Source organism: Macaca thibetana, chromosome 2 (assembly GCF_024542745.1).
Source record: "Macaca thibetana thibetana isolate TM-01 chromosome 2, ASM2454274v1, whole genome shotgun sequence".
In the NCBI taxonomy this organism is placed as follows: domain Eukaryota; kingdom Metazoa; phylum Chordata; class Mammalia; order Primates; family Cercopithecidae; genus Macaca; species Macaca thibetana.
The window spans coordinates 161,751,974-161,776,123 of record NC_065579.1 but is presented as its reverse complement, the minus strand read 5'-3'; the positions used below and the strand labels follow the sequence as shown (position 1 = coordinate 161,776,123).

General features: G+C 41.9%; 1 protein-coding gene across 2 annotated transcripts in view; it reads right to left on the bottom strand.

Moving 5' to 3' along the window:
• The window catches only part of CCDC80 (coiled-coil domain containing 80), a 36,365-nt gene extending 31,614 nt beyond the window's left edge, over positions 1–4,751 (bottom strand). The window contains exons 1-2 of one of the 2 annotated variants that reach the window (XM_050778837.1): positions 3,666–4,751; positions 1,365–3,253 (exon numbers count right to left, since the gene is read on the bottom strand). In XM_050778837.1, coding sequence (XP_050634794.1) covers positions 1,365–3,242 — 1,878 coding nt within the window. In that variant the 5' untranslated portion in view covers positions 3,243–3,253; positions 3,666–4,751. The remainder of the gene's footprint in view (positions 1–1,364; positions 3,254–3,665) is intronic. The other variant, XM_050778836.1, reaches the window with a different exon arrangement.
• Between the last annotated feature and the right edge of the window lie 19,399 nt (positions 4,752–24,150).

Below are 24,150 nucleotides of genomic sequence, written 5' to 3'. Positions count from 1 at the left end.
CTTGGAAAACCTAAAAGATTCTCTAAGAAATGCCTTGAGAAAAGAGAGCCTGTTTCTTTTGGTGGGGAAATGCAGGGTGTGCAGTCACCTTGTGCCTTCAGGAGGATGGGTGCTGCCCTCAACGGCATGAGTTGATTCTCTCACCCAGGCATCTGAAAAAATCATTCCTGACTCACGCTACCCAACATCAATTTATTGATCTTTTACCCAGAATTAATGGCAACAATATCCTTTTCCTCCTTGACAGCCTGGAGTAAAAAGCTAGCCTTAAGAGCCAGGGGTAGAAATTTTGGAGGGGCAGTAAGAGGGAAAGAGAAGACATGAAGAGGAGAAGGAGCCATTTGCACATCACTGATAAAATCTGCCCTTTTATTTGGCTCATTCCTGCCCAAAGCCCTCATTTGGTGGTGGCAAGTGATGGCCAAAAGAGAGGGTTGCTGAGATGCATCTGTGACTTACTCAACACGAGTGGCACTCAGAACCACAGACCAAGGGCAAGTAGGGACAGCTTGTCTCCTTTTTCACACACTGGTGCACAGGCACATGCACATACGCATACACATTTTACAGAGCCCCTGGAGAAACTGACATCTAGATTTCAAATTCAGGTGTATTTCTAGAGTAGCGGAAATTGAAGCAATTAACTCAGTTCCTCACATTCCACCCTTTGGCTCTTCCTAGTAGTTGGACAGCGATGGGAGAGGTAGGCTTTAAGGGGAGAAGATTTCTGATAGCTCATTTTAAAAGGATCCATGAGGGTCACACTAACAAGGACCCTTCCCTACTCCCAGTCATCCCCACTCCCCACCCAAGCTGTCTTTTTTTTGAGCACTCCAGTGTTGATATAGACCTAATTAGGGAAAGAGGGGACCTCTGCTATTGTCCCATAGACATGATTCTAGTTCCTAAGTCAGACAGACAGAAACCCTTTTAATAAGATGTGACTGAAGTCAATGCACTTCCTTTTAGGAATTTCATCATTCTTTTCATCCTTGGGACTTGGTAAAAGGGAGCTCTGTCCAGAAATATCCCTTGGAAGAGAGTGGTAGAAATGGGGGAAGGGTCCCTACAGGTCTGGAAGAAGCTGACTACAGGTGTTCTCCTGGGCTCATGTGTAGGGTCCCCCAGCCATTGACTTTGTGCTACAGGGCCATGAGTTGTGTGAGCAGAACTTCGTAGGGCACTAAACCAGAAGGAGCTATTGGCCTGCTGCCCTCTTTTGCCAGACTTCTGAGCTTCTTGACACAGTACAGGTTCAGCCACAATCTGGCATCTAGCAATATGATTTTTATATAACTAATAAGACAGACATTAACATGCCCTGCCTCAGCCCATAGAACAACGCCAAGGAGAAGGCTACTTACAAGGAGCCTTCGTTTGCCTTCAAAGGACCCCAGCAGGTCGGCCACTGACTTCTTGGGACTCTGCGTGAAGTGTTTGTTGGTGGGTTTCTGATAGCCATCCTGTTCTGTTTTACCTCCTTTTTTCTTCTTGCTCTTCTCTTTCTCTTGCTTGCTCTTTTTCTCAGACTTCTTCATTTGCTTTTCACTCTTAAGTAACTTGTCTGCATTCTCATTCTTCATCTTTTTTTTCTTCTCCTTCTCGGGTTTCTCAAGCTTTTCATGCTTTTTAGACTCCTTTGCTTTTTTAAGGGGAACATTCCCCACCTGCAGCTCCTCCTCCAGCTGAGAGGCAGTAGGCCGGCTGAGGTCATACTTCTCCTCATACTCATTACTAAGAATTTTGTCCTGGGCCTTCTTTTTGGGAGGTTTCTCCTTTGCTGGCTTGGGAGGACCTGGCACCACATTTGGGTCTCTATGGCCATGTTCCCGCCTGTCCATGCGGTTGTCCCGGAAACGGCCTGGACCAGCAGCCCTCGTGCTGGGCTCTGAAATGGTGGTGGGAGGGGCATCTGTGAAGCTCTCCAAGCCGGTGGCCTTGCTGGGTCTCCTGGTTGTCTGTGGCCTCTCCCTGTGCTGATCCTTCCGGGATGGAGGGTAAAGATTCTCTGAAACTGAGGGTCTCCTGGCAGTGGTCACCTCAGTGGTTGTAGGAGGCCTGTGGGAGGGTGAGGGGGTCCAGGGCCTCTGCGTGGTGGGAAAGGCAGTGGTGGTCATAGGTCTTGCAGCAACTGTTACCGCCCGGGACATGGACCGAGTAACTGTTGTGGCTGGAGCAGGAGGAAGGGTGGTGGCCCTGGGGGTTGAGGGAGGTGGGGGCAAAGCTGGTGTAGTGGCGGCCAGTTTTCTCAGGACCTTCACCCGACTCTCTCTGGTTGGTGGGACTTGTGCTCTCCTGGGATCCTCTTTCCTCTTCTCGCTGCCCAGGCTCGGCCTTCCTGCTCCACCTCCACCATCATTCCCCTCCTCCACCACCTGGCCCTCTACACCAGCTGCCTTACATTTCTGGACAAAGCCCTTCTGCCTGATCTTCTCGATCCTACGGATGGGGCCTTGGTCGATGACCTCGTACATGGCTTCCAGCCTAACGGGGTATGGGTAGCGCTCCTCCACCTGCAGCGTCTTCTTCAGCAGCACCATGCCAAACTTGCCCTTCTCCAGCTTCAGGAAGCTCATCAGCTTAGGGATGAGGCTGGGGTCCAGGGGCTGCTCCAGGATCTGGCCCTCACTGGTGATCCTTCTCACCTTGCCTCCTTCCTCGCCTGCCTGGTGGAAGAGCACAATCTGTTGGATATGCCTCTCCGCCAGCTCACAGTACACATCGTCCTTCAGCAGGCTCATCATGAGGCGGTAGTAGCCTTCCGAGGCATGAGGGGCTGAGATGACCCACACTCTGTTCTTCCCTGCAAAGCTGGCAAGGATGTTGGGAGAGCTGGATCCCGAAGGGAAACGCAACATTCTTGACCGAGCTGAGGACCCCTCATCTCTGATCATCTCCCGCGGAGAGCTCCTGGCCGCTGGTCTTTGCTCAGGTCTCATGGGGGCCCCATTGACGTCCACGCGGGCTGGCGGCTCCGTTGCGCGAGCTAGTCTCAACACGGGCACACTCCTCCTTCTCTGGAGAGGCTGAAGGTTTGGTTGTTCCAGAGTGGATCTCTCAATTCCACGAGACCTCCCAGTGTGCCTCAGAAACCGAGCTGGCCTACTGCTGTCCGGAGAAACCAAAGGCACTTTCCGCCCTCCATGGCTGTCTCTGATCGTGGCGTGGGGGTGGGGTTCTGATCCACACACGAGCCACATGGCCAACAGCATAGTGAAACGGGGTCCCATTCTCCATGTCATTGTGTAATCCACTTTGCGATGCACCGAGGTCATAAGACAAAGGGGAGGGGGAAAAAAGGAAGAAAATTATTTAACTGGAAACAGAGCTGGTCATTTTCTTTTTCTGCATTTCAGCCAAGGGGAGGGGAAAAGGGTGGTTAGAGAAGAAGGAGGGAGGTCAGGAGATGGAAAATGGGATGAGATTCTGTTACTTTCAAGCCCCTATAATTTGTTAGTGTTTAACACAGACAGTTACATTAAGCAGGAAATCCAATTCAGTTTCCCAGTCAGCATGCTTGCACTGTTTCAACTAAGGCTCTGGATGCTCCAAAGAAAATGCAAACTGGCATATTAATTTATGACAACATTCACATTTCATTCCTTCAAAATAAGCGACAAAGAAACAAATAAACACACCAAAGACAGAAAGGATTACACACTTACATGGTGGCTCATAGAGATGGAAAGCAGAGGGTTGCAAAAGAAATCAGAAGTTTGGTTCCCAGGACAGTTTCCTAGATGAACTACTTTTCGTCCCAGCCCTCTCTCTTTTCCGAGGGTGAGCAATACAAAAGGGGTGTGCTGTAGCTCCAGCTTTCAGAGTACCGCCACAGATCCACAGCCCGTCCTGATCTGAGAGCTGAGCCGGTTCCTTTTCTTTCTGGCTGTGTCTTTTTACCTTCTGGACAAGTAGGATGAGGTGAAAGGAGCTGTCCTTATAAGTCTTTGTATCTCCATTTGTCTGCAGTTTCTCCTTGGTCTTGTGTGTCTGTGTGTGCCAGTCCCTTGTGCCGACACAGGATGTCCCTTAAAGTCCAGTCCCGGCGATTTCTGAATCTCACTCTTTCCCTCTTTAAAGTTCCAGGATCCTTCTTATCTCCCTTTCCCCCACAGTCTGGCTTAGTCTCTTTGTTTCCGGGCGTAAAAGCACTGGGATTAATATGTTTTCCAGGCTGAGGGAAAACACAGGAATGTGATGTCGAAAAAGGACTTTTTTCTTTCCCTATGCTTCTCTCCTCCCTTTATTTCTCCCTACCTTTTTCCTCCTCTTTTTCTTCTTCTTTTTCTTCTTTCTCTTGCCTGGATTCAGTCCCAGAAATGTTAGGACTACCTCAGTTTTGCTCCAAACCAAACTCAAACAACAGCAGCCACTGGAAATCAAGGAAACTTCACTAAGAATTTAACAGATCAGCAAAACACCGCCTCCTTCCCATTTCAGCACGTTCGGAGTGGACTCAGTGAGGAGGGCGAGGGCTGTTCTTTGGGGTGGGGGAAAGTTTTGAAACTCCACACATCATCATAAATCACTCTAGAATAGGATGACTGGTGACTTAACCCCTTCCAAACCAAGTCATCGGGGTACCTCCTCTTCCAGTCTGTTCTTACACTGCACTTTGGAAGGAGAAAATTCTCAGATTTCTGCATCAGGCTACATGCTTTTCTTAGAGACAGATACTCATTTGGGTCAGGGTGCTTGACTGTGCAGACACAGACCGTATATATGTATTTATAGTCCCATGTGTATATTTTTATATCTTTCTCCCTGTTTTGTGCTTTTAGTTTGAGGTTGGAAAACCCCATGGAAAACATGACTAGGTTGTTTTTATTTTATGCTAATTGGGGATCATATTACTGTGTTCTTGGTCCTAGTTTCTCCTCGGCATGGAAGGAAGCTGGTAAAAGGTTAGAAATGCAGGCAATGGCTGCGAGTCGAGATTGCAGTTGACTATTACATCAGGGAATGGGCATTATGATCTCTAGCTTCAAAGCCCTGGCTGCAGATGGTAGACTAAGGGCTTCCTTGGAGGTCCCGAGTCATTGATTTTGTGTGTGTGTGTGTGTGTGTGTGTGTGTGTGTAGTGCAATATGTTCCTCTGCAGAGACTTTAGATGTCTGAAGGGCTTCAGGCAATCCGTAGAAGTAGCCAGAAGGGAGGGTGAGGCAGCTTTGGGCTTCTACCTCCTGAGTCTGCCATGAGGATTCTGTCAGTGGAGAAGGAAGGGGCCTCAGGTTACATGGATATTTCTTCTGGCCATGCTGGGCGAGCTGACCTTCCAGGCCACTATTAACTGCCACCAACGGTGGCAAGCCAGGGTTCTCAGAAACCTCCTTGCAAGCTCAGTCATGCTAATAGCGACCTTCACTGGATCAAACTTCATCCCTAGTTGTTATGCCTTGATCAGCCCCATCTGGCCCTGGTCACATTTGACATTTTTTCACATAAGCTACGAGCATGGAACTGAGAAAGTCTTGTATAGAGGTTAACTGTAGAGCTGCCAGGCCACACCTTAAACTCCCAGGGGTACCAAGAACGATGGCTGGCCCTGCTGTGGCATTCTCTCAGACACTTGTGAGGACAATAACGAAAGTGGACTTCAGGCAGAGACCCTCTGTCCACTGGAGTCATAGATTGCAGCCTTCATGGCATTCACCTGTTGGGCTGACCAACCTGGCCTTGTGCTAAGTTGGAGGGTCCTAGATGTTACTTCCTTTCTCATAATTTCCTAATGCATCCTACCCTATCCTTACTGGGCTTTCTCCCTTCTGTCTTTTCATTTCCTTTTCTCTTCTCTCTGCTTATAACAACTACCCTTTATGGAGAATTTTCATGTGAAGCTTTGGGCTTAGTATTTCTGTGAATTCTTTTATTTAACCCTCACAGTATCCTTAGGAAGTAAATAGAATGATCCTCATTTTATAGATGAGCGAGCTGAGGCTTGGTGAGTTTAAATAAATTGCCTATTGTCCCATAAACGGTAAGCAGGAGCTCTGAAATGTGAACCCAGGTTTAGAACAGCCTACAAAATGTGATGCTATCCTGCCTCTCTCTTTCATTTTCTACCCATGCCTTCAGTTTTTTCTCTTCCTTCAATTCCTTTTTGCATTTCCCATGTTCATAGAAGAGTTTCATTTATTTGTTCAACCAGAGTACTTATACTTTCAGAGTCCTACTGTCTGGAATAATTGTGTAACAGTACTTTTTGCTTTTCTCAATAGGTCCTTAAAGTCCTTTATTATTTTTCTTGAATAAGTCATGACTTACACAAACCTCTCCATGATGTGCACAACATTTGTCACCTGTGCGCTGGTAAAGCTGAAAAACAGCCACTTTAGCAACCTAGAGTTGACCCTGAGGAGCCATCCCAACCCTGAGTTGTGCCTGTCTTCCTAGGACCTCAGGCTTTCTTCCTTCTGTGAGCTTCAGTCACCAGATGGCGCACTAAACACACACATCAGAGAGGACCTAACACTCCACCACCTCCATTAGTCCCCATCCCACACCCAGCGCCTTTTCCCAGTCTCTTCTCACACACAGATACATACACACACACTGGCAAAGTGGGGCTTCTCATGTTTGTTTTCATCTCAGTGCCCCAACCCTTACCTGGGGCTTCAGAAAATCCTCCTGAAGAAGTCTGGTAGGCACATACCTAATAAGAGCAATGAAAAATTCTCATGCATTCATTTCCGGTGAGGCCTATAATGATGAATGGCTTGTAATGATTCTCAATTCCAAGTCTGTTATTTAAGAGCTCTGTATTTTCTGAGTCCCCCATTTAGATATTTCTATTTTTCTGCAATCTAAGAAAGAAACAATTAACCAATTAGTGCTAGGGGTTGGGCAGGGATGGGGGTGGTGGGGGTTAGTGATATCTGAAAGGAAGACATTAATGTTGAGTCAGAAAAAGATAAAAGGAAGAAAATTTTAAAGTAGACTTTAGAAATGCTAATTTGGGAATTAATTGACAGGAAACTACCTGACATTGGTTTTGTAGTAATTTGTGGGGAGGAAAGGAAAGAATGCACAAACCAGAACTGCTTTAGAGAAACTAGGGTGGGGATAGTTATCTGATGAAAGCTGGAGTGAATGTAAGAAGGCATCCAAAAAGGAGCGTGCTAACTGGTCAGACCCACACTAATGCAAGAGTTCAGCGACCTGGGACCAAGGCTCAGGGTAACACATTGTGCCAGGCACGCTAGAGAAACCAGGGTTTCTGTCACATACTGTTGATTCTCTTGCACAGAGTAACTCTCAGGGATGTTACTGAACTGAATTCAAAATATTGTTCTATTGCTCAAAAAAAAAAGCATTTGCTTAAGAAGAAACAAGAATAAAAAGAAAAGGAGGGAAAGCAACAGGCTCTTCAGTGTGATTTTGGAGGGAAACCACCTCTCGTGCTCTGTGATCATCAGTATCCCCAGCAAGAAAATTCGCTGAGCCATTTTATCACATCTTTGTGGCAGAGGCACAGATACTCACACTGAGGATGCTGCTATGTTTTTCTTTTCCATTTGCAGAACTCTATCAAATGTTCAGTCTTAGGCAGGATTTGTGTCCTTCAGAATGAAAAAAGAATTCTTCTCTTTCTCAGTATTTGCCATGTAGGACAGACTAAAGAAATCAGTTGCCAGGTCAGAAAGCCGAGGATGACTATGAATGCAGGGTGCTGCTGCAGCCCAGGTGATACCAGTGAGCTGGGGGGTTTCCAGGTGTTGGTGGGACCTTGACCCCAGCTGGTGTCCAGGCTCTTGACACCGTCAAAAGAATGAATTCAAGGATATTCTAACCTGTCATGTCAAGAGTCTCCTCAATTGTGATGACCATGCCTTTTATGGGAGCTGCCAGGGACCTCAAGCCCCTTCAGTCCTCAGTTATGGCCATTACGGCACCGGCTTTCCTCCTCTCCCTTCAGAGCTGAGGGCAATTCCTTTTCCAATGGCCCTCCTGCTTGCAGTGAGGAAAGGGTCTGGGTGGGCTTCCTTGGCTGGCACAGTCCTTGCTCCAGTGTCCTGACTTCTCACACTTGGAGCAGCAACCGTTGCCTGCAGATTTGCTATTGAGCCTGTTTGGTCTGCAGTGAAGAGTCTTTCTGGGTGACCCTGAGATTGCAGGGGACTCTTTACAGTGACTGCTATCATTTGGGCTGGCTGTCTATCCCATTTTTTGCCATTCTGGGTCATTTCAGCCATTTCAGCCCTTCAGCCAATAGAGCCCCGTCTCTACTATTGAATACCCCGAAAGCCACATCAAATATGTCATTAATAGGCATGTAGAGTCCTAAAGCCAATTTCTATAATGTTCTTCTTCTGTCAGATACTGACTGGCTAATAAAGTGTGTCTCTAGTACAATTTGGCCAGCATCAGTACTGAGATCAATGTTAGTATATATTCTTAGGGTCTCCACAAAGGCACCCCTGAAACAAAGCTGAATTTCAATCCTGTTCTTATTTCTTTTTTTTTATTATTATAGTTCACAGGCTTAGTGGTATATTGTTTCATTCCCTCCACTAAACAAGTCACCATATGATTTTTCTTAGGTCAACCTGGCCCTGTTGATAGTTCCAGTAATGGTCATTGCTAAGCATGGATGTGGCTCCCCACAGTGTATTGTTCAAGATCCCCAGCAGACAAGTTGTAAGCATAAGCCTGGGCCTCTACCCAAATACACTGCTTTTCCCCAGGGGTGCAAATCGTGGACAAGATAATATGAATATCTCCCCAAGGTAACTCAAATAAGCCCAAAACTCCTCCATGAATTTAGTTGGATCCTCTAAAGATCAGCCCCACCTCTGCCTGCACTGTGCTAGATCACACACTGAAAGAGGTACGTGTACCCAGATGATCCCAGCATCCCCTTTGGCCACCTCTCTAAATGGGCATAACGTAGAACAGTCAGGAAGGTAAGAGGTGCCACGGCAGGTAACCCCAGCAGGGCTCCGTTCCTTTGGCAGGGAAGCATATATAGGTTGGTAAGGAGATAGACTTGTGGGAGTTTGGGGGCTGGAGATGGTAGAACCAGCAGCCTCTCCCCACTAGAAGTTCACAGCCCATTGGAAAAGATAAATATTATACTCTCCACAGCAGTGCTGCCAACTTTCTCTGCACGTAAAATTTCAGTGCTGACTATGGCTGCAGCCCGTATGCACAGAGTTCATTTCTGTTGGAGAATTTGCCTCTTCAATTCCTTGAGCAGGCTTTCCACTGAAAGAGGCTTGCCATGGCAGCAACCGTGTGTCACCTGTAAGATCTTGCTTGGATGTCCTTTTGGCTCTAGAGTCCCCAAGAGTTCCAGATACTCTTGTCTGACAGACAAGTGCTGTATCTCATTTTCCCAGTCCCAATCTCAGCCCTGCACCAGTCTTGCTAGGATTGCCCTATCCTTCAGTGGTCGGTTCACTGTACTGACCTTGCATGGCAAGTCTTGACCACATCACTTGGAATATCACCTTACATAAGAAAGTGTGAACCGACAGGATGGCAGCTCATTCATTCGACAAATATTTACTCAATGCAAGGCACTATTCTACTCAATAAGGATCCACCAATGAACATTCCCTGACCCCAGGGAGCTTACATTACAATGGTGGGAAACAGACAATAAAAATAAAAACAAATATACCTAAAACTACATATGTACTTAAAATAATATTTTTTTTTAAAGGAAAGGAGTAAAAGTTGATGAAGGGGAAGAGGCCATTTTAGATACCTTTATCCAAAGAAAAGGATTTTAAGTGAGAATGGAAAGCAAGTCACTCAAGTATTGGGAGAGGGGAAGAACATTCAGAGTAGAGGGAACGGTGAGTGCACAGGCACTGACACCAGGGCTATTTGACAAGCGTGTTCCAGAAGAGCGATGTTGGCGGATTTTAAGCAAGGATGTAGCAAAGCTTGATATGTGACTGAAAAGGAATGCTAGGAATGCTGCCTGGAGAATAGAGTATGGTGGCAAGAATGACAACAGTTAACCAACTGCTGAGTAAGGTAACGCAGTGGTACAAGTGGAAGTTACAGTCTATCGAACCAATGTGCTGTAGCACGGTAAGTGCAGAAAAGTCACTCGATTTGGTATATATATTCTGAAGACAGTGGTGACAGGAGCAGTTTGGGGCAGAAAGAATCAAACATTTTGTTTGAAATTCCTGTCAGACACTCTGATACAGATGTCAAGCAAGCAGTTAGATACATGAGACTGGACTTTGAGGAGGACTGAGGCTGGAATTATAAATTTGAGAGGCTATTTGAAGCAAGCTTGTCCAACCCATGGCCCATGGGCCACACGCAGCCCAGGATGGCTTTCAATGTAGCCCAACACAATTTGTAAACTTTCTTAAAACATTATGAGTTTGGTTTGTTTGTTTGTTGTTTGTTTTTAGCTTATCAGCTCTCATTAGTGTATTTTATGTGTAGCCCAAGACAATTCATCTTCTTCCAGTGTGGCCCAGAGAAGCCAAAAGATTGGACACCCCTGATTTAAAGCCTAAGGCTCGAATAAATTACTTAGGGACTGGTAGAGGAAGAAAAAGAGTAAAGGACATGAAAGGAACAACTAGTGTGATGGGGGAAAGGCAGGAGCACGCAGTGTTTTTCAGTGGCCGGAAGCTGGGACCATGTTACTTCTTTGGCCCTTTCTCCATAGGTCCTTGCTACATGTGTCCAGATTCAGCTTATTCATCAGGGTCCAGGTCCTGCATCACCTCCTCCACAGGGTTTTCCCAGATGCTGCAACCCAGACAGCTCCCTCTTCTCTGAGAAGCAATTCTGTAGAGCATCACTCATCTGATCTTTTTGTACTTCACGCACAGGTTCGTGTTCTTCTAAGCAGATCTTTAGCTTCTGAGAACATGGATTATTCTTACATTATTTTTCATCCTCCTTATCATTCTGGTATATAGTAAAGGTACAAGAATTTTAAGTGCATGTCAATCAAATACATTTAAAAAAAAGATGGAAAAACCCTAGAAGCCAACCGAACTATGAATTATCACTTTAAAGAGGGAAAGAAAAGAAGAAAAAAACTCGACACTGCTTTTGAACCAGGGAGTCTCTTTAGCCTCTATGTACTAAATAATAAGAGTGGAAACAGAAGACATAGCACTGTAAATAATCAAAATTAAATCTCTTTTTTTTTTTAATTTGAGATGGAGTGTCATTCTGTCACCCAAGCTGGAGTGCAGTGGCACTATCTCAGCTCACTGAAACCTCCACCTCCTGGGTTCAAGTGATTCTCCTGCTTCAGTCTCCTGAGTAGCTGGGATTACAGGCATGTACCACCATGCCTGGCTAATTTTTTTTTGTATTTTTAGTAGAGACGGTGTTTCACCATGTTGGCCAGGCTGGTCTCGAACTTCTGACCTCAGGTGTCCCCCTGCCTCGGCCTCCCAAAGTGCTGGGATTACAGGTGTGAGTCACCGTGCCCAGCCTACATTCACACTGTGTGCAATCACAACCACTATCCATCTCTAGAACTTTTCCATTATCTCAAACTGAAACTTGTTACCCACGAAACAATAACTTCCTGTTCTCCCTTTTCCTTAGCCCCTGGTAACCACTATTCTACTTTCCATTCCTTTGAACTTGACTCCAAATAGTTATTTTTAATGAATGAAATGTGCCTACCACAATGCTAATATTCAGTTAATGGTGGAGGAAATAATACCTGCACAAGAGCAGTCATAAACTCTTAACTTCCAGCCTAAGGCAAAAGGCTATCAAAACAACATAGATGGCATGCATCTGTTGTTCCAGCCACAAGGGACGCTGAGGTGGAAGGATTGCTTGAGCCCAAGAGTTTGAGGCTGTAGTGAGTTAGGATCACAACACTGTACTCCAGGGTCAGAAGGAACTCAAGGGTCAGACAAAGGAGCTAAGCACCTAACACAAACAGAAATTACTGAAAAATAGTAGATTTACCTGTTAAGTATTAAGTATTGCCATGCCAGTTTGTCATGAAATCAGAAGCCAGGGCAATATGTGCACTTTGTGTCTCCTGTTTGCTATCAACTCTACGGCTGCAGTAGTCTTCAGTTGGTCTTCCAACCAGCAGACTGATCCTCTCTAATCCATCCTCCAGTGGCCATCACTATAATTTTCCTAAAATATCAGTGTTTCATTCCTGCTGCAAATTCTTCAACATTTTTCTCATTGTCCTCAAGTTACATTTCAGCATCTTAATGAGGCTCACAAGCCCTCCCATGATCTATTCCACTTGTATCTTGTTGGCTTCCCTACACTGTTGCACGCCTACGCTTCAGACCAGCTCTCTCACCATTCCTAAGACACCTCCTCTCTCACATCTTGGCATTCATGGTTATAATATTCCTTCCATCTTGAAAGCTCCTTCTTCTTCACCCTGGATCTGCCTGTAAATTTTTATTTACCCTTCAAGACTCTACTCAAATGTCATGTCATAAAACTTAGAATAATTTTCTGGCTTCTCTCCAACCAGACTGAATTTGGTGCCCCTCTCTATACCTCTGTAAGAACCTATGGGTTTCACTTTTTAACATGTATCATTTCTAGTCTGTTCCTCTACTGTAAACATTAAGCATTTTGAAGGTAAGGACTATGTCCTTACCATCTAGCACAGTTTGATTAGCAGATGGTAAACTCCCAATTACAATTTGTTGAATGAGTGAATGATATAACAAATAAATGCAAACTCATAGGCTTTGTATTCAAGACAGCATTTCGGAGTAAGCAGAGAACTGTTTTCTAGTTTAGTCAGAAAAGGAAACTCAATGATTAAGCAAACATTGATAACTGTTAAATATAAATGTGAAAATCTCTGACTATGCCTAGGTATTTGTATTTTATTTCTTTAAACTCACCCAAAGTTCAGCATTACTTAAATATATTTACATTTATATTTATAGCTATATCTATCTACACACACAAGCAAATATATATGTTTACAGATACATACATATCTGTAAATATGTATATACACATACAAACACACAAGCAAATATGTATGTATTTGTGTGTGCAGATATATACACACATATATATACATATACATATCTGTACATTGCTGTACCTATAAGGTTCACACTTAGTGTTGCTATTATCTCATCCTTGCAGGGAATAGTTTTTCTTCTCAAAGAATACAATGAGATATTTTTTACTCCGTGGCCGTTTCAAATATGTGCCAAGTAACCAATCAGATACTGTGAAATGACATCGTGTGATTTCTGAGCATAGGTCATAAAAGACATTGTGAGTTCTGCTTCTCCTTTCTTGGATAACTTGCTCTGAGGAAAGCCAACTGCCATCCTGTGAAAACACTCAAGTAGCTCCTTGGAGAGCTCCATGTGTTAAGGAAATGAGGCTTCCTGGCAACAGCCAGCCCCGACTTGTCTTCCTCATGAGTAGGTGATCTCAGAAACACATTCCCCAGCTCCATTCCAGGCTTTGGGTGACTACAGCCCTAATGAACTTCTCAACTGCAACCTCATGAGAGACCCCAAGACAGAACCACTCAGTTATGCTGCTCCCAAATTCTTGACCTACAGAAACTGTGTGAAATAGTAAATGTCTATTGCTGCTTTAAGTTTGGGGGTAGTTTATCATGTAGCAATAGATAACTAATATCCTTGACATATATGTTGGGGAGGTTCGCACATTTTTAAAAACATAAAGAATGTTTAAAAGCAACTGAAAGCAATAAAAAATTCATAGAATTGACTCCATTGCTGGGTTGCAAAGAAGACATCAACTTGAGTATCCTTTTCATTATTATCCAAACCAGGATTGTGAGAGTGAAAGAGGAACACTTTTAATAATTATAAGAGAACACCAGGTATAAACTGATATGGTTACAGGAAAACCAGGACGTGCAGTCACCCTATATGTCATCTGACCTGAAAAGAGATCGGCCAAAAAAAAACTGTCACTGGGTGTAACCAGTGAAGAATGGTGTAACCAGCTCAGGCTGTGAGAAGCAGCCCAGGACACCAGGGAAGAGGCCTGGGAACTTTTTGGACTAAAATGCAGCATGAAATCAAAAATAAAATCTGGAGAATTGAGCAAAAAAAGATGTTGCTTTCTCAAGTGAGCAGAGAACTTCAGAGAGATAACTCAAGGCTCCCCGGGCCTAGAAGTTCTCTGAGCTGAGACATAGGTAGTGATCCTGGTAGTAACAGTGGAAATCGAATGACGGTCTGAAGTTGGATCCAGCTGAAAGGAGTAATAAGATGCCTACAATGTAATATCTGAACGGAACTTGCTACCCTGAGATTTCCTCCTGCAAAGAAGTTTTTGAGCTCTAACCACCAGATGAGTATGACACAGAAGACGCCCTGGGGAAGTCCAAGAGGAATGCATGGCTTCAGGGCTGTGATCATCAGGAGAAAACCACTTGGCGGTATAAGTGTGGGCTGCACAGACTTACTGGAATTATGAAGCATGCTAGACACACCTCACAGGGCATATTGAATCGTGAACATTCCCATACATGAATGCAGAGCAGAGCCACAGAGCCACAGAGCCACAGAGCCACAGAGCCACAGAGCCACAGAGCCTTTGCTTCTAGTTAAACAGCAGCTTAGTAGCATGATTTGGAAATTGGGAAGCAGTGATTCCATTAATTAAGGCTTTTAACAACTTGGTTATTAGAAAGTTTGCCTGGGTCTAAACTTGGAATAAGATGGAAAGAATTTGTTTTTACCATGTTGGGCCTAAATTAATCTGTCTATACAAAGAGTTGCTTTTTTTAAGAAAAAGAAAAGGCAGAAAGAAGATGTGGTTTAAGTTTTATTTTAAGAACAAAATAGCTTATTCTCTCTCTCTCTCTCTCTCTATATATATATATATATATAAATATGTGTGTGTGTGTGTGTGTATATATATATATTTATTTATTTTGAGACAGAGTTTCGTCTTGTTGCCCAGGTTGGAGGACAGTGGCGCGACCTCGGCTCACTGCAACGTCTGCCTCCCAGGTTCAAGCAATTCTCCTGCCTCAGCTTCCCAAGTAGCTGGGATTACAGGCACAAGTCACCACGCCTAGCTACATTTTTTTTTGTATTTTTAGTAGAGGCGGGGTTTCACCATGTTGGCCAGGCTGGTCTCGAACTCCTAACCTCAGGTGATCCACCCTTCTTGGCCTCCCAAAGTGCTGGGATTACAAGCATAAGCCACCTTGCCTGACGCTTATTTTGTTTTTTAAAAATTGTGGCTTTAATTTTATTTGTAATTTAATAGTGTTTCAAAATAGATGGCCATTAAAATATGACATATGTACACCTATACATGGTGAACAAGTATATCTGAAGTATCGAGATTTTTGTACAAGTGATTATGGTAGAAATAGAGCATAAAACAATATCTTAAATCCAGAGGTTATTTTTGAGTTTTTTGAAAACAAATATTTTATTATGTGCAAGTGAATAATATCCACCCAGTTTATTGATATGACAGAGGTACTTGGGGAAATATTTGAAACTGTTTTATACATATTCAGAACTCGACAAACTGATGATTTAAAGAACCAATTTATCTCCTGTTTTTCAATTACAACACAGCCAGTTAAATGTTCACTCAACTATTCAAATTCAACTTACTTCTGTGGAAAAAATAACCCAGTTGCTTTTTTTCTCCATTTTCTTTACTGTGCTTTCCAGCGTCCTTTCAGCTATACTTTCACATGCCCAAATATTAGAGAGTATTTCAGCTTACTGTAAGGAAAATGTTCTATAAGAGCTGTGTAAAGATGGGGAGAGATGCTTGGGGAGGCAGAGCGCACCCTGTTGGAGAAGGTGTTAAATTAAAGTGGGAGGAGAGATCCTTAACAGAGAACTTAAGCATTGGGTGCCTTTTATAAAATGTATGAACGCAGATGTTGGTCATAAATATACAACCTTTGGGACAAGGCAGCAAGGTAAAGTGTTTGAAGAACGGGTTCTGAGGTACCATTCTCTGTGGTAGTTCTTCAGTTCCTTGTTCATCATTAGGAGAAAGGGCTTAGCCTCTGGCTGCCTTCGTTGGTTACATAATCTTTTCATCCCTGAGGGCCCAACCCTAAGGCACTGGTTGCTTATTTGAATGAAGGGCATTTTAAATTCTGGACTTTGAATTTGTTAAAAGCTTATCTGGTTGGTTTGGTATCATTTTCTTCTATGTTGATAAATTCATGCCAGATATATTTATTTAACACAACGACTTTTACGTGAGGTAATAGGACAAAGTCTTCAGCTACCTATCTTGTTCCTACTTCATTAGTTCTCCTTGCCTTGGGAATGGGTAGCTTACCCTCATCTTTGCCCCAGCTCCAAACACATCCAGCGCCAGCAATGAGAACTGCTCTGTGGGACATACCAAGACAGTGGCTCATGCTCTCTGGCATTCATCATAGAAAGCTGATGTCAATTACAAATATGTAGATCTTTCTCTTTGTGTTTGTCATCCAGACACCCTGTGAAGGCTGGCAAAAACTGTTCTTATTCTCCAAATATTCACTGGCATGTATTTGTGTAGTAAAATTATGTTTCGGGTTTGGAAATTTTTTTAAAAAATGAACATCTGTTATTCTCTTTCAGTGGAGAGGTTCTCCACACAGCTGAGCAGGGCAACTTGGCTTCATCCACCATCTCTGTAAAGTCACAAATGGAGATTGTCATCCAGCAGCTTTTTGTTGATTGGCTGACCAGCTGCCACACATCTCCCACAGCTGGTTTGGCTCTGAGAGGCTCATGGGAGAAGAGACGGTCAGGGTCAGCTTGTTCTGTGCACACAGCCCATGGGAGCTCCAGGAGCAGGGATAGATGTTTTGATCAGTCATTACTGAATGCTAAAGTCACAGCCCTGAGTGGGTGTGAAGGAGGGAGAGGGTTTGGTATGTGCATTTTAGGATGTTGAATCATAGCAGCTTAGTTTTTAGAGCAATCATTTTTACCTCCTGGTGTTTCTCTTCCCTATTTCTATGATATTAAATTATAGAGAATGTGACCTGTGCTAAGGTAAATGTACTAAAAAAAAAACTGCTTTATTTTTTCCAAAGAAATAAGATCTTTGGGTCCATTTTATGAGTTCCATATTATTTCAAGAAGGAAGTTTGTCTTCAATATGTCCCCGTACTCCTGAATACAAAAAGACTTCAGGTTCCATAGACCACTCGAACTGTGAGCTTCTAGACCCTGTATTTCAAGAGGGCCAGAACACAAGGTTAAAAGCACTCTTTCCAAATTCTTCAGCAAAATTATATTGACAGTCATAACGATACATCCTATACGCAGTTGTAGGTTTGTAGGTTACTCTTCCTGACTGAGGGCACACTATTTCTGATTCACAGCTCCAGCCGAGTTATTGTCTTGCTCAGTTTCCTCCAGTGGCTCACAGCTGTCAAAAGTACAGGTGACACTGTCTAGCTCAGCCTTCAGGATCCTCTATGTTCCGATCCTCTGATCCCAAACGACTCGTCCAAACTCGTTGCCGACTACTGCCGTTCATGCCTCTTTCAATCGAACCAAATGCTACATACTGTTTTGTTACTGTTGTTGCCCCTCATTTTCTCACTTCTGCACCTTTGCATGTTGTTCCCTGATCTCCTCAAGTCCAAATGCCCCCTAATTGTCTAGATCCAGTTCAAATGCATCTGCTCCATAAAGTCTTCCCTGAGCCCTCTCCAACTGGACCAATCTCTGTCTCCTCCAAATACCAAATCCCTTTCCCCATCCCTCTCTCAAAGCACCTGTTAGTACTTTCTGCCTGGAGTTACATTAATAGCTCATAGTGCCAGTTGTCCTACCTTCCTCCAGCAGGGGCAGGCAGAACCTATGTCTAGTTTACCTTTCGATTTTCTTAGGACCTTACAAATAGTGTGTGCTTGATATATTTTTGTTTCAAATACAGCAATTAATGTTTGTAGAGAACTTCAGAATTTACATTCTGAATTTAGGTTAACATTCATGACTTCACTACATTTTCAAAAGTGAAAGTAGAAAGAACAGGATTTTAAAATAGCAAATAAGGAGAAGAGAAAGGCAACTAACTTTTAATCAGAATTAACTTTTACTTATTTATCAAACTATTGTTCATATCGTTATTAATATCTGCCTCTTCTGCCATACTGTTAAACTCCATGAAAACAAGAAACATGCCTATTTTTTCACTGCTATATTTCTATTGCCCAGCACATTGCCTGATACGGTGTTAAAAAAGACAAACATTGTTGAATGAATAAGTGAGTGAATACCATCAGCCAAGCAGTGGATTGAGTGTACTATATTCACCGTTTTACTCACTGCAGATATTATCTTCATTTCACAGCCAAGGAAATGTAGTCTCCAGGGCACACAGTGCTTATGTTTGTAGCTGGAATTGAGACCCTATAATACCCTTCAACTCGTATTATTTTATTAAAACCCTTATAAAACCCTGTTTATATGATTAGATTATACGATTATAGATAGCGTGTGGTTTTGCCTCACACAATCAGCTTCCCATGAGGTAGGTGCCTTTAAGTTGTTTTTCTTTTGTTGATGTTATTGTTGTTGTTTACCCTAATTGCTTTCTAATTCCATGTTTTAAAAGAATTGTTCAGAATTACTGTAACTTGACTTAAATATTTGTCTTTGTAAATTACAGACACCAGAGTTAAAAATAGTGGATAAGGTGTTAGTCACTATTGCCAAGTCCAATAGTATCATTGTGTGAGGGTAGTTGGGGGTGCATTCTTTGAAGGGAGGGGATACTTTTCTAAAGATTTCTCTCCCTCTGCTGTAGTTCCCTACTTTCCTCTAAAATAACTGTTTTTTTAAATCTAAGAGTAAATAATAATTAAATTCCCATCTCAATTTATTTTGTGCTAAGTAATCCAGAGGAATATTCATAGTTACATTTTGGTGATTCTCTTTGAAGAGAGGAAATGAATATGTGCTAAGTGACCTCTTCGTCAGGCCAGAATTTTTTTTGTTGTTTGTTTGAAATGAAGACTCGCTCTGTCACCCAGGCTGGAGTGCAGTGGCACTATCTCAGCTCACTGCAACCTCCACCTCCTGGGTTCAAGTGATTCTTCTGCCTTGGCCTCCTGAGTAGCTGGGATTACAGGCACATGCCACCATGCCTGGCTAATTTTTGTATTTTTAGTAAAGATGGGGTTTCACCATGTTGGCCAGGATGGTCTTGAACACCTCAAGTGATCCGCCCACCTTGGCCTCCAAAGTGCTGGGATTACAGGTGTGAGCCACCACACCCATACCAATGCCAGAACTTTTTAGGTGAATAACCTGATAAAGTAAATATTATTATCACTGATATGTTATTTTATTTATTTATGTATTTATTTAATTATTTATAATTTCGACTTTTATTTTAGATTCAGGGAGTACAAGTGAAGATTTGTTACATGGGTACATTGCACGATGCTGACGTTTGGGGTACCATTGATCCTATCACTCAGCTAGTGAGCGTAGCACCTAATAGTTTTTCAAGATTTGTCCCTCTCGCCCTCACTCTCCACCCTAGTAGTCCCGAGTATCTACTGTTCCCATCCTTATGTCCATGTATACTCAATGCTTAGCTTCCATTTATAAGTGAGAAGGTGCAGTGTTTGGTTTTCTGTTCCTGCGTTAATTCATTTAGGATAATGATCTCCAGCTGCATCTACATTGCTGAAAAGGACAAGAGTTTGTTCTTTTTATGGCTGTGTAGTGTTCCATAGTGTATATATACCACATTTTCTTTATACAACCCACTGTTGATGGGCACCTAGGCTGAGTCTATGTCTTTGCTATTGTGAATAGTACTGCAATAAACATACAAGTATACAAGTATATGTGTCTTTTTGGTAGAATGATTTATTTTCCTTTGGGTATTTACCCAGTAATGGGATTGCTGGGTCGAATGTAGTTCTGTTTTAAGTTCTTTGAGAAATCTCTAAATGGCTTTCCATGGTGATTGAACTGATTTACACTCCCACCAACAACATATAATGTTCCCTTTTCTCCACAGCCCCATCAGCATCTGTTGTTTTTTGACTTTTTAGTAATAGCCATTCTGACTGATAGGAGATGGTATCTCACTGTGGTTTTAATTTGCATTTCCCTGATGGTTAGTGATGTTGAGAATGTTTTCATACATTTGTTGGCTGCTTGTATGTCTTCATTTGAGAAGCGTCCATGTCTTTTGTCTATTTTTTAATGGGGTTATTTGTTATTTGCTTGTTGAATTGTTTAAGTTCCTTACAGATTCTGGATATTAGACCTTTGCCAGATGCATAGTTTGCAAATATTTTCTACCATTCTGTTTACTCTGTTGATAGTTTCTTTTGCTGTGCAGAAACTCTTTATTTTGATTAGGCCTCACTTGTCAATTTTTGGTTTTGTTGCAATTGCTTTTGAGGACTTAGTTATAAATCCTGTCCCAAGGTCAAAGTCCAGAATGATGTTTCCTAGGTTTTCTTCTAGTATTCTTAGAGTTTGAGGCGTTACATTTGAGTCTTCACTTGATCTTAAGTTAATTTTGTATATGGTGAAAAGTAGGTGCAGTTTCATTCTTCTTTATATGTCTAGCCAGCTATCCCGGTGCCATTTATTGAATAGGGAATCCTTTCCCCATGGCTTAGTTTTGTTGACTTTGTCAAAGATCAGATGGCTGTAGGAGTGTAGCTTTATTTCTGAATTATCTATTCTGTTCCATAGGTCTATGTGTTTGGGTTTGTACCAGTACCATAATGTTTTGGTTACTCTAGCCCTATAGTGTATTTGAAATCAGGCTTCCAGCTTTGTTCTTTTGGCTTAGGATTTCATTGACTCTCCAGACTCTTTTTTGGTTCCATATGAATTTTAGAATAGTTTTTTTCTAGTTCTGAGAAAAGTGACAGAGCTAGAAAAAACTAGTTCTGGTAGTTTTTGGTAGTTTGATAGGAATAGCATTGAATCTGTAGATAGCTTTTGACAGTATGGCCATTTTAATGGTATTGATTCGTCCAATTCATGAACATGGAACATTTTTTCATTTGTTTGTGTCATCTGTGATTATTTTGAGCAGTGTTTTGTAGTTCTCCTTGTCGAGATTTTTCACTTCCTTGTTTAGATGTATTCCTAAGTATTTTATTATTTTTGTGGCTATTGTGGATGGGATTCAATTATTGATTTGGCTCTTTGCTTGAACGTTATTGGTGAATAGAAGTGCTACTGATTTTTGTATATTGACTTTTGTATCCTAGAACTTTACTGAAGTCATTTGTCTGCTCCAGGAGCCTTTTTGGCAGAGTCTTTAGGGTTTTCTGGGTATAGAATCATAGCATCAGTGAAGATAGACAGTTTGACTTCTCTTCTTATTTGGATGCCTTTTATTTCTTCCTCTAGCCTGACCTTTCTGGCTAGGACTTCCAGTGCCAGGTTGAATAGGAGTGGGGAGAGCGGGCACCCTTGTCTTATTCCATTTCTCAAGGGGAATGTTTCCTGCTTTCTGTCCATTCAATATGATGTTGGCTATGGATTTGTCATAGATAGCTCTTATTTTGAGGTTTGTTCCTTCAATGCCTAGTTTGTTGAGGGTTTTTTTTTTTTATCATAAGGGATGTTGGATTGTATCAAAAGCTTTTTCCATGTCTATTGAGAGATCATATGTTTTTGTCTGTAGTTCTGTTTATGTGATGAATCATGTTTATTGATTTATGTATGTTGAATCAACCCTGCATCCCAGGAATGAAGTCAAATATGGTCATGGTGAATTAACTTTTTTTATGTCCTGTTGGATTTGGTTTGCTAGTACTATGTTGAGGATTTTTGCATTTGTGTTCATAGGGGATATTTGCCTGTAGTTTTCTTTTTTTGTTGTATCTTTGCCAGGTTTTGATATCAGGAGACACTGCATTCATAGGATGTGTTAGAGAGAAGTCCCTCCTTCTCAAATTTTTGGAGTAGTTTCAGAATTGGTACCAGTTCTTCTTTGTATAACTGGTAGAATTTAGCTGGGAATCCATCTGGTCTTGAGCTTGCTATGGCTGATAGGTTTTTTTTTTATTACTGATTCAATTTCGGAACTTGATGTTGGTCTGTTCAGGGTTTCTATTTCTTACTGATTCAATCTTGGGAGATTGTGTGTTTCCAGGAATTTATCAATTTTTTCTAGATTTCCTAGTTTCTGTGAATAGGTGTTCATAGTAGCCTCTGAGGATCTTTTGTATTTCTGTATGGTCAGTTGTAACATCACCATTGTCATTTCTTATTGTGTTTATTTAAATCTTCTCTCTTTTATTCATTAGTAGTCTAGCTAAAAGTCTATTTATCTTGTTTATCCTTTCAAATAAACAACTTTTTGTTTCAATGATTCTTTGTATGGATTTTTGGGTCTCAATTTTATTCAGTTCTGCTCTATCACTTCTACTTTAAAAGTAAAAACATTCCTGCTTTTATTCCTAAGCATGACTTTTTAAAAATTTGAATAAAAAATTGATTTATCATTGAATGTCCAGATCTTCTGCCTTCTCTTTAATATGAAATTTGGGGAAAGATATATTTCTTCTGATTTAACAGCATTCTTCATACCTAAAGTCAAAAGGGAAAACTTTGCTTTGTATTTTTCTGAGTCTTCTTTCATAGTGTTTTCACAATGTGGTTGGTGGGCAAATTATTGTGCTTGAAATTTTGTGTTTGGTTAACACAAGCATGCAAAAGAGGGAGTTTAATGTTTAGTGTCTGATTATTATTTTTATTTATTAAAACTTTTTGCCTTCTTTTTGTCATGCTAGCAGTATCTCTATCTCAACTTGCCTATAGGGAGCCAAGTTTGAATATTAATTCCTTTGAAAGGAAGAATGTTTCAATATTATGGGAATCCAGTTTATCCATATTTACAAGCTTAACTTATTCTACTTTTACTACCGCATCTAATTTGCATCTTTGATATTCACTGTGACTGTAGTCAGAATGGTTTTCTCTTAATTTATGTGCAGGCCTCAATTACTGGTAAGCAACAGGTATTGGTCAATCACAAAGTATATTAGATCAAGACAGAAGACCTTAAGGCCAAAGCTTTGTGCTTTGACCATTCCCATGAGCCCTTCTTGGTATCCACAGCATGTTCTCATTATTGTGATATGGATTTAAAGAAAGATTTTAAAAGCATGACAGATTAGCAACATTTAATCATCCTTGTATAGAACCATTACACTCAAAATGTGATCCAAAACTAACATTACACAGAATCTTTTGTAAAAATTTCTGATCGCGTGGCTACCCATGCAGTGCAAAATATTTTTGTGAACACAAATTTTTCAAAGCAAAGAACTATCAAAAGGGTATTATAGTGTGTCTCCTTTTTACTGTCTTCATGGTCTTACTTAATAGTTGTGCTAGACACTTTCACTGCAAGAACCCCCTTGAAAGAAACATCTGTAAAGAAAGTTTAGGACATTAAAATGCCAACACCAAAAAAATTTAAAACATACCCCTAAACAGAGTTTTCTAAATAATCACATCAACTTAAATAGAAACAGAAGTTCCAGCTCTGAAGATAAGGAACTAGTCTTTTCTTTGGCTCCTTTATCTTCACACATGCTTCTGGGCTGTAGATCAGCTCTGCAGAGTTTCCGGGTCCAGAGAAACCAACATCCTTCAAGAACCACAAGGCAAGAGGAGAGGTCCTTGCAAATACCTCTAAAGCTCTGTTCATCTACCCTGTCAACTTTACCTGCCTGCATGTGATGAGAACAATTTTTTATATCATGGTTCTTAGTCCTGACCCCTCAGGATTTACAACTGTCATGAACCTTGGTGTTAACTGTCATTCCATGGTCATCAGGGTTTCCCCCTTCAGATGTCTGGTTCTGGAATAACTCTGGCTTACTTACAGTCATACGACCCTCCTATAAAACCCTCCAGTCTCTTTCTCCCACTGGAATTTCCTACCATAGTAGCTCTTTACTGCCCCTGCCTGGTCTAAGCAGGTATAACCCTAGAAGGTTGACCCAGGGGGCGTTGACTTTCTAGGTTTGGACAAGACATACGCAATGAGCTTATTAATAATAAATGAAAATAATGTTGAAGGAAGTAGTTACCTGACTAATGTCATGATGTTCTACACACCCATAGAAGCTGTCATTCTCTCTCCTTCTTTATGTGTCTCCATCTCTCTCTCTCTTTCCTTTTTCTCTTCTCTTCTTATTCTGACATGAAGCAGATGAATCAGAATGAGTGAAGAAGA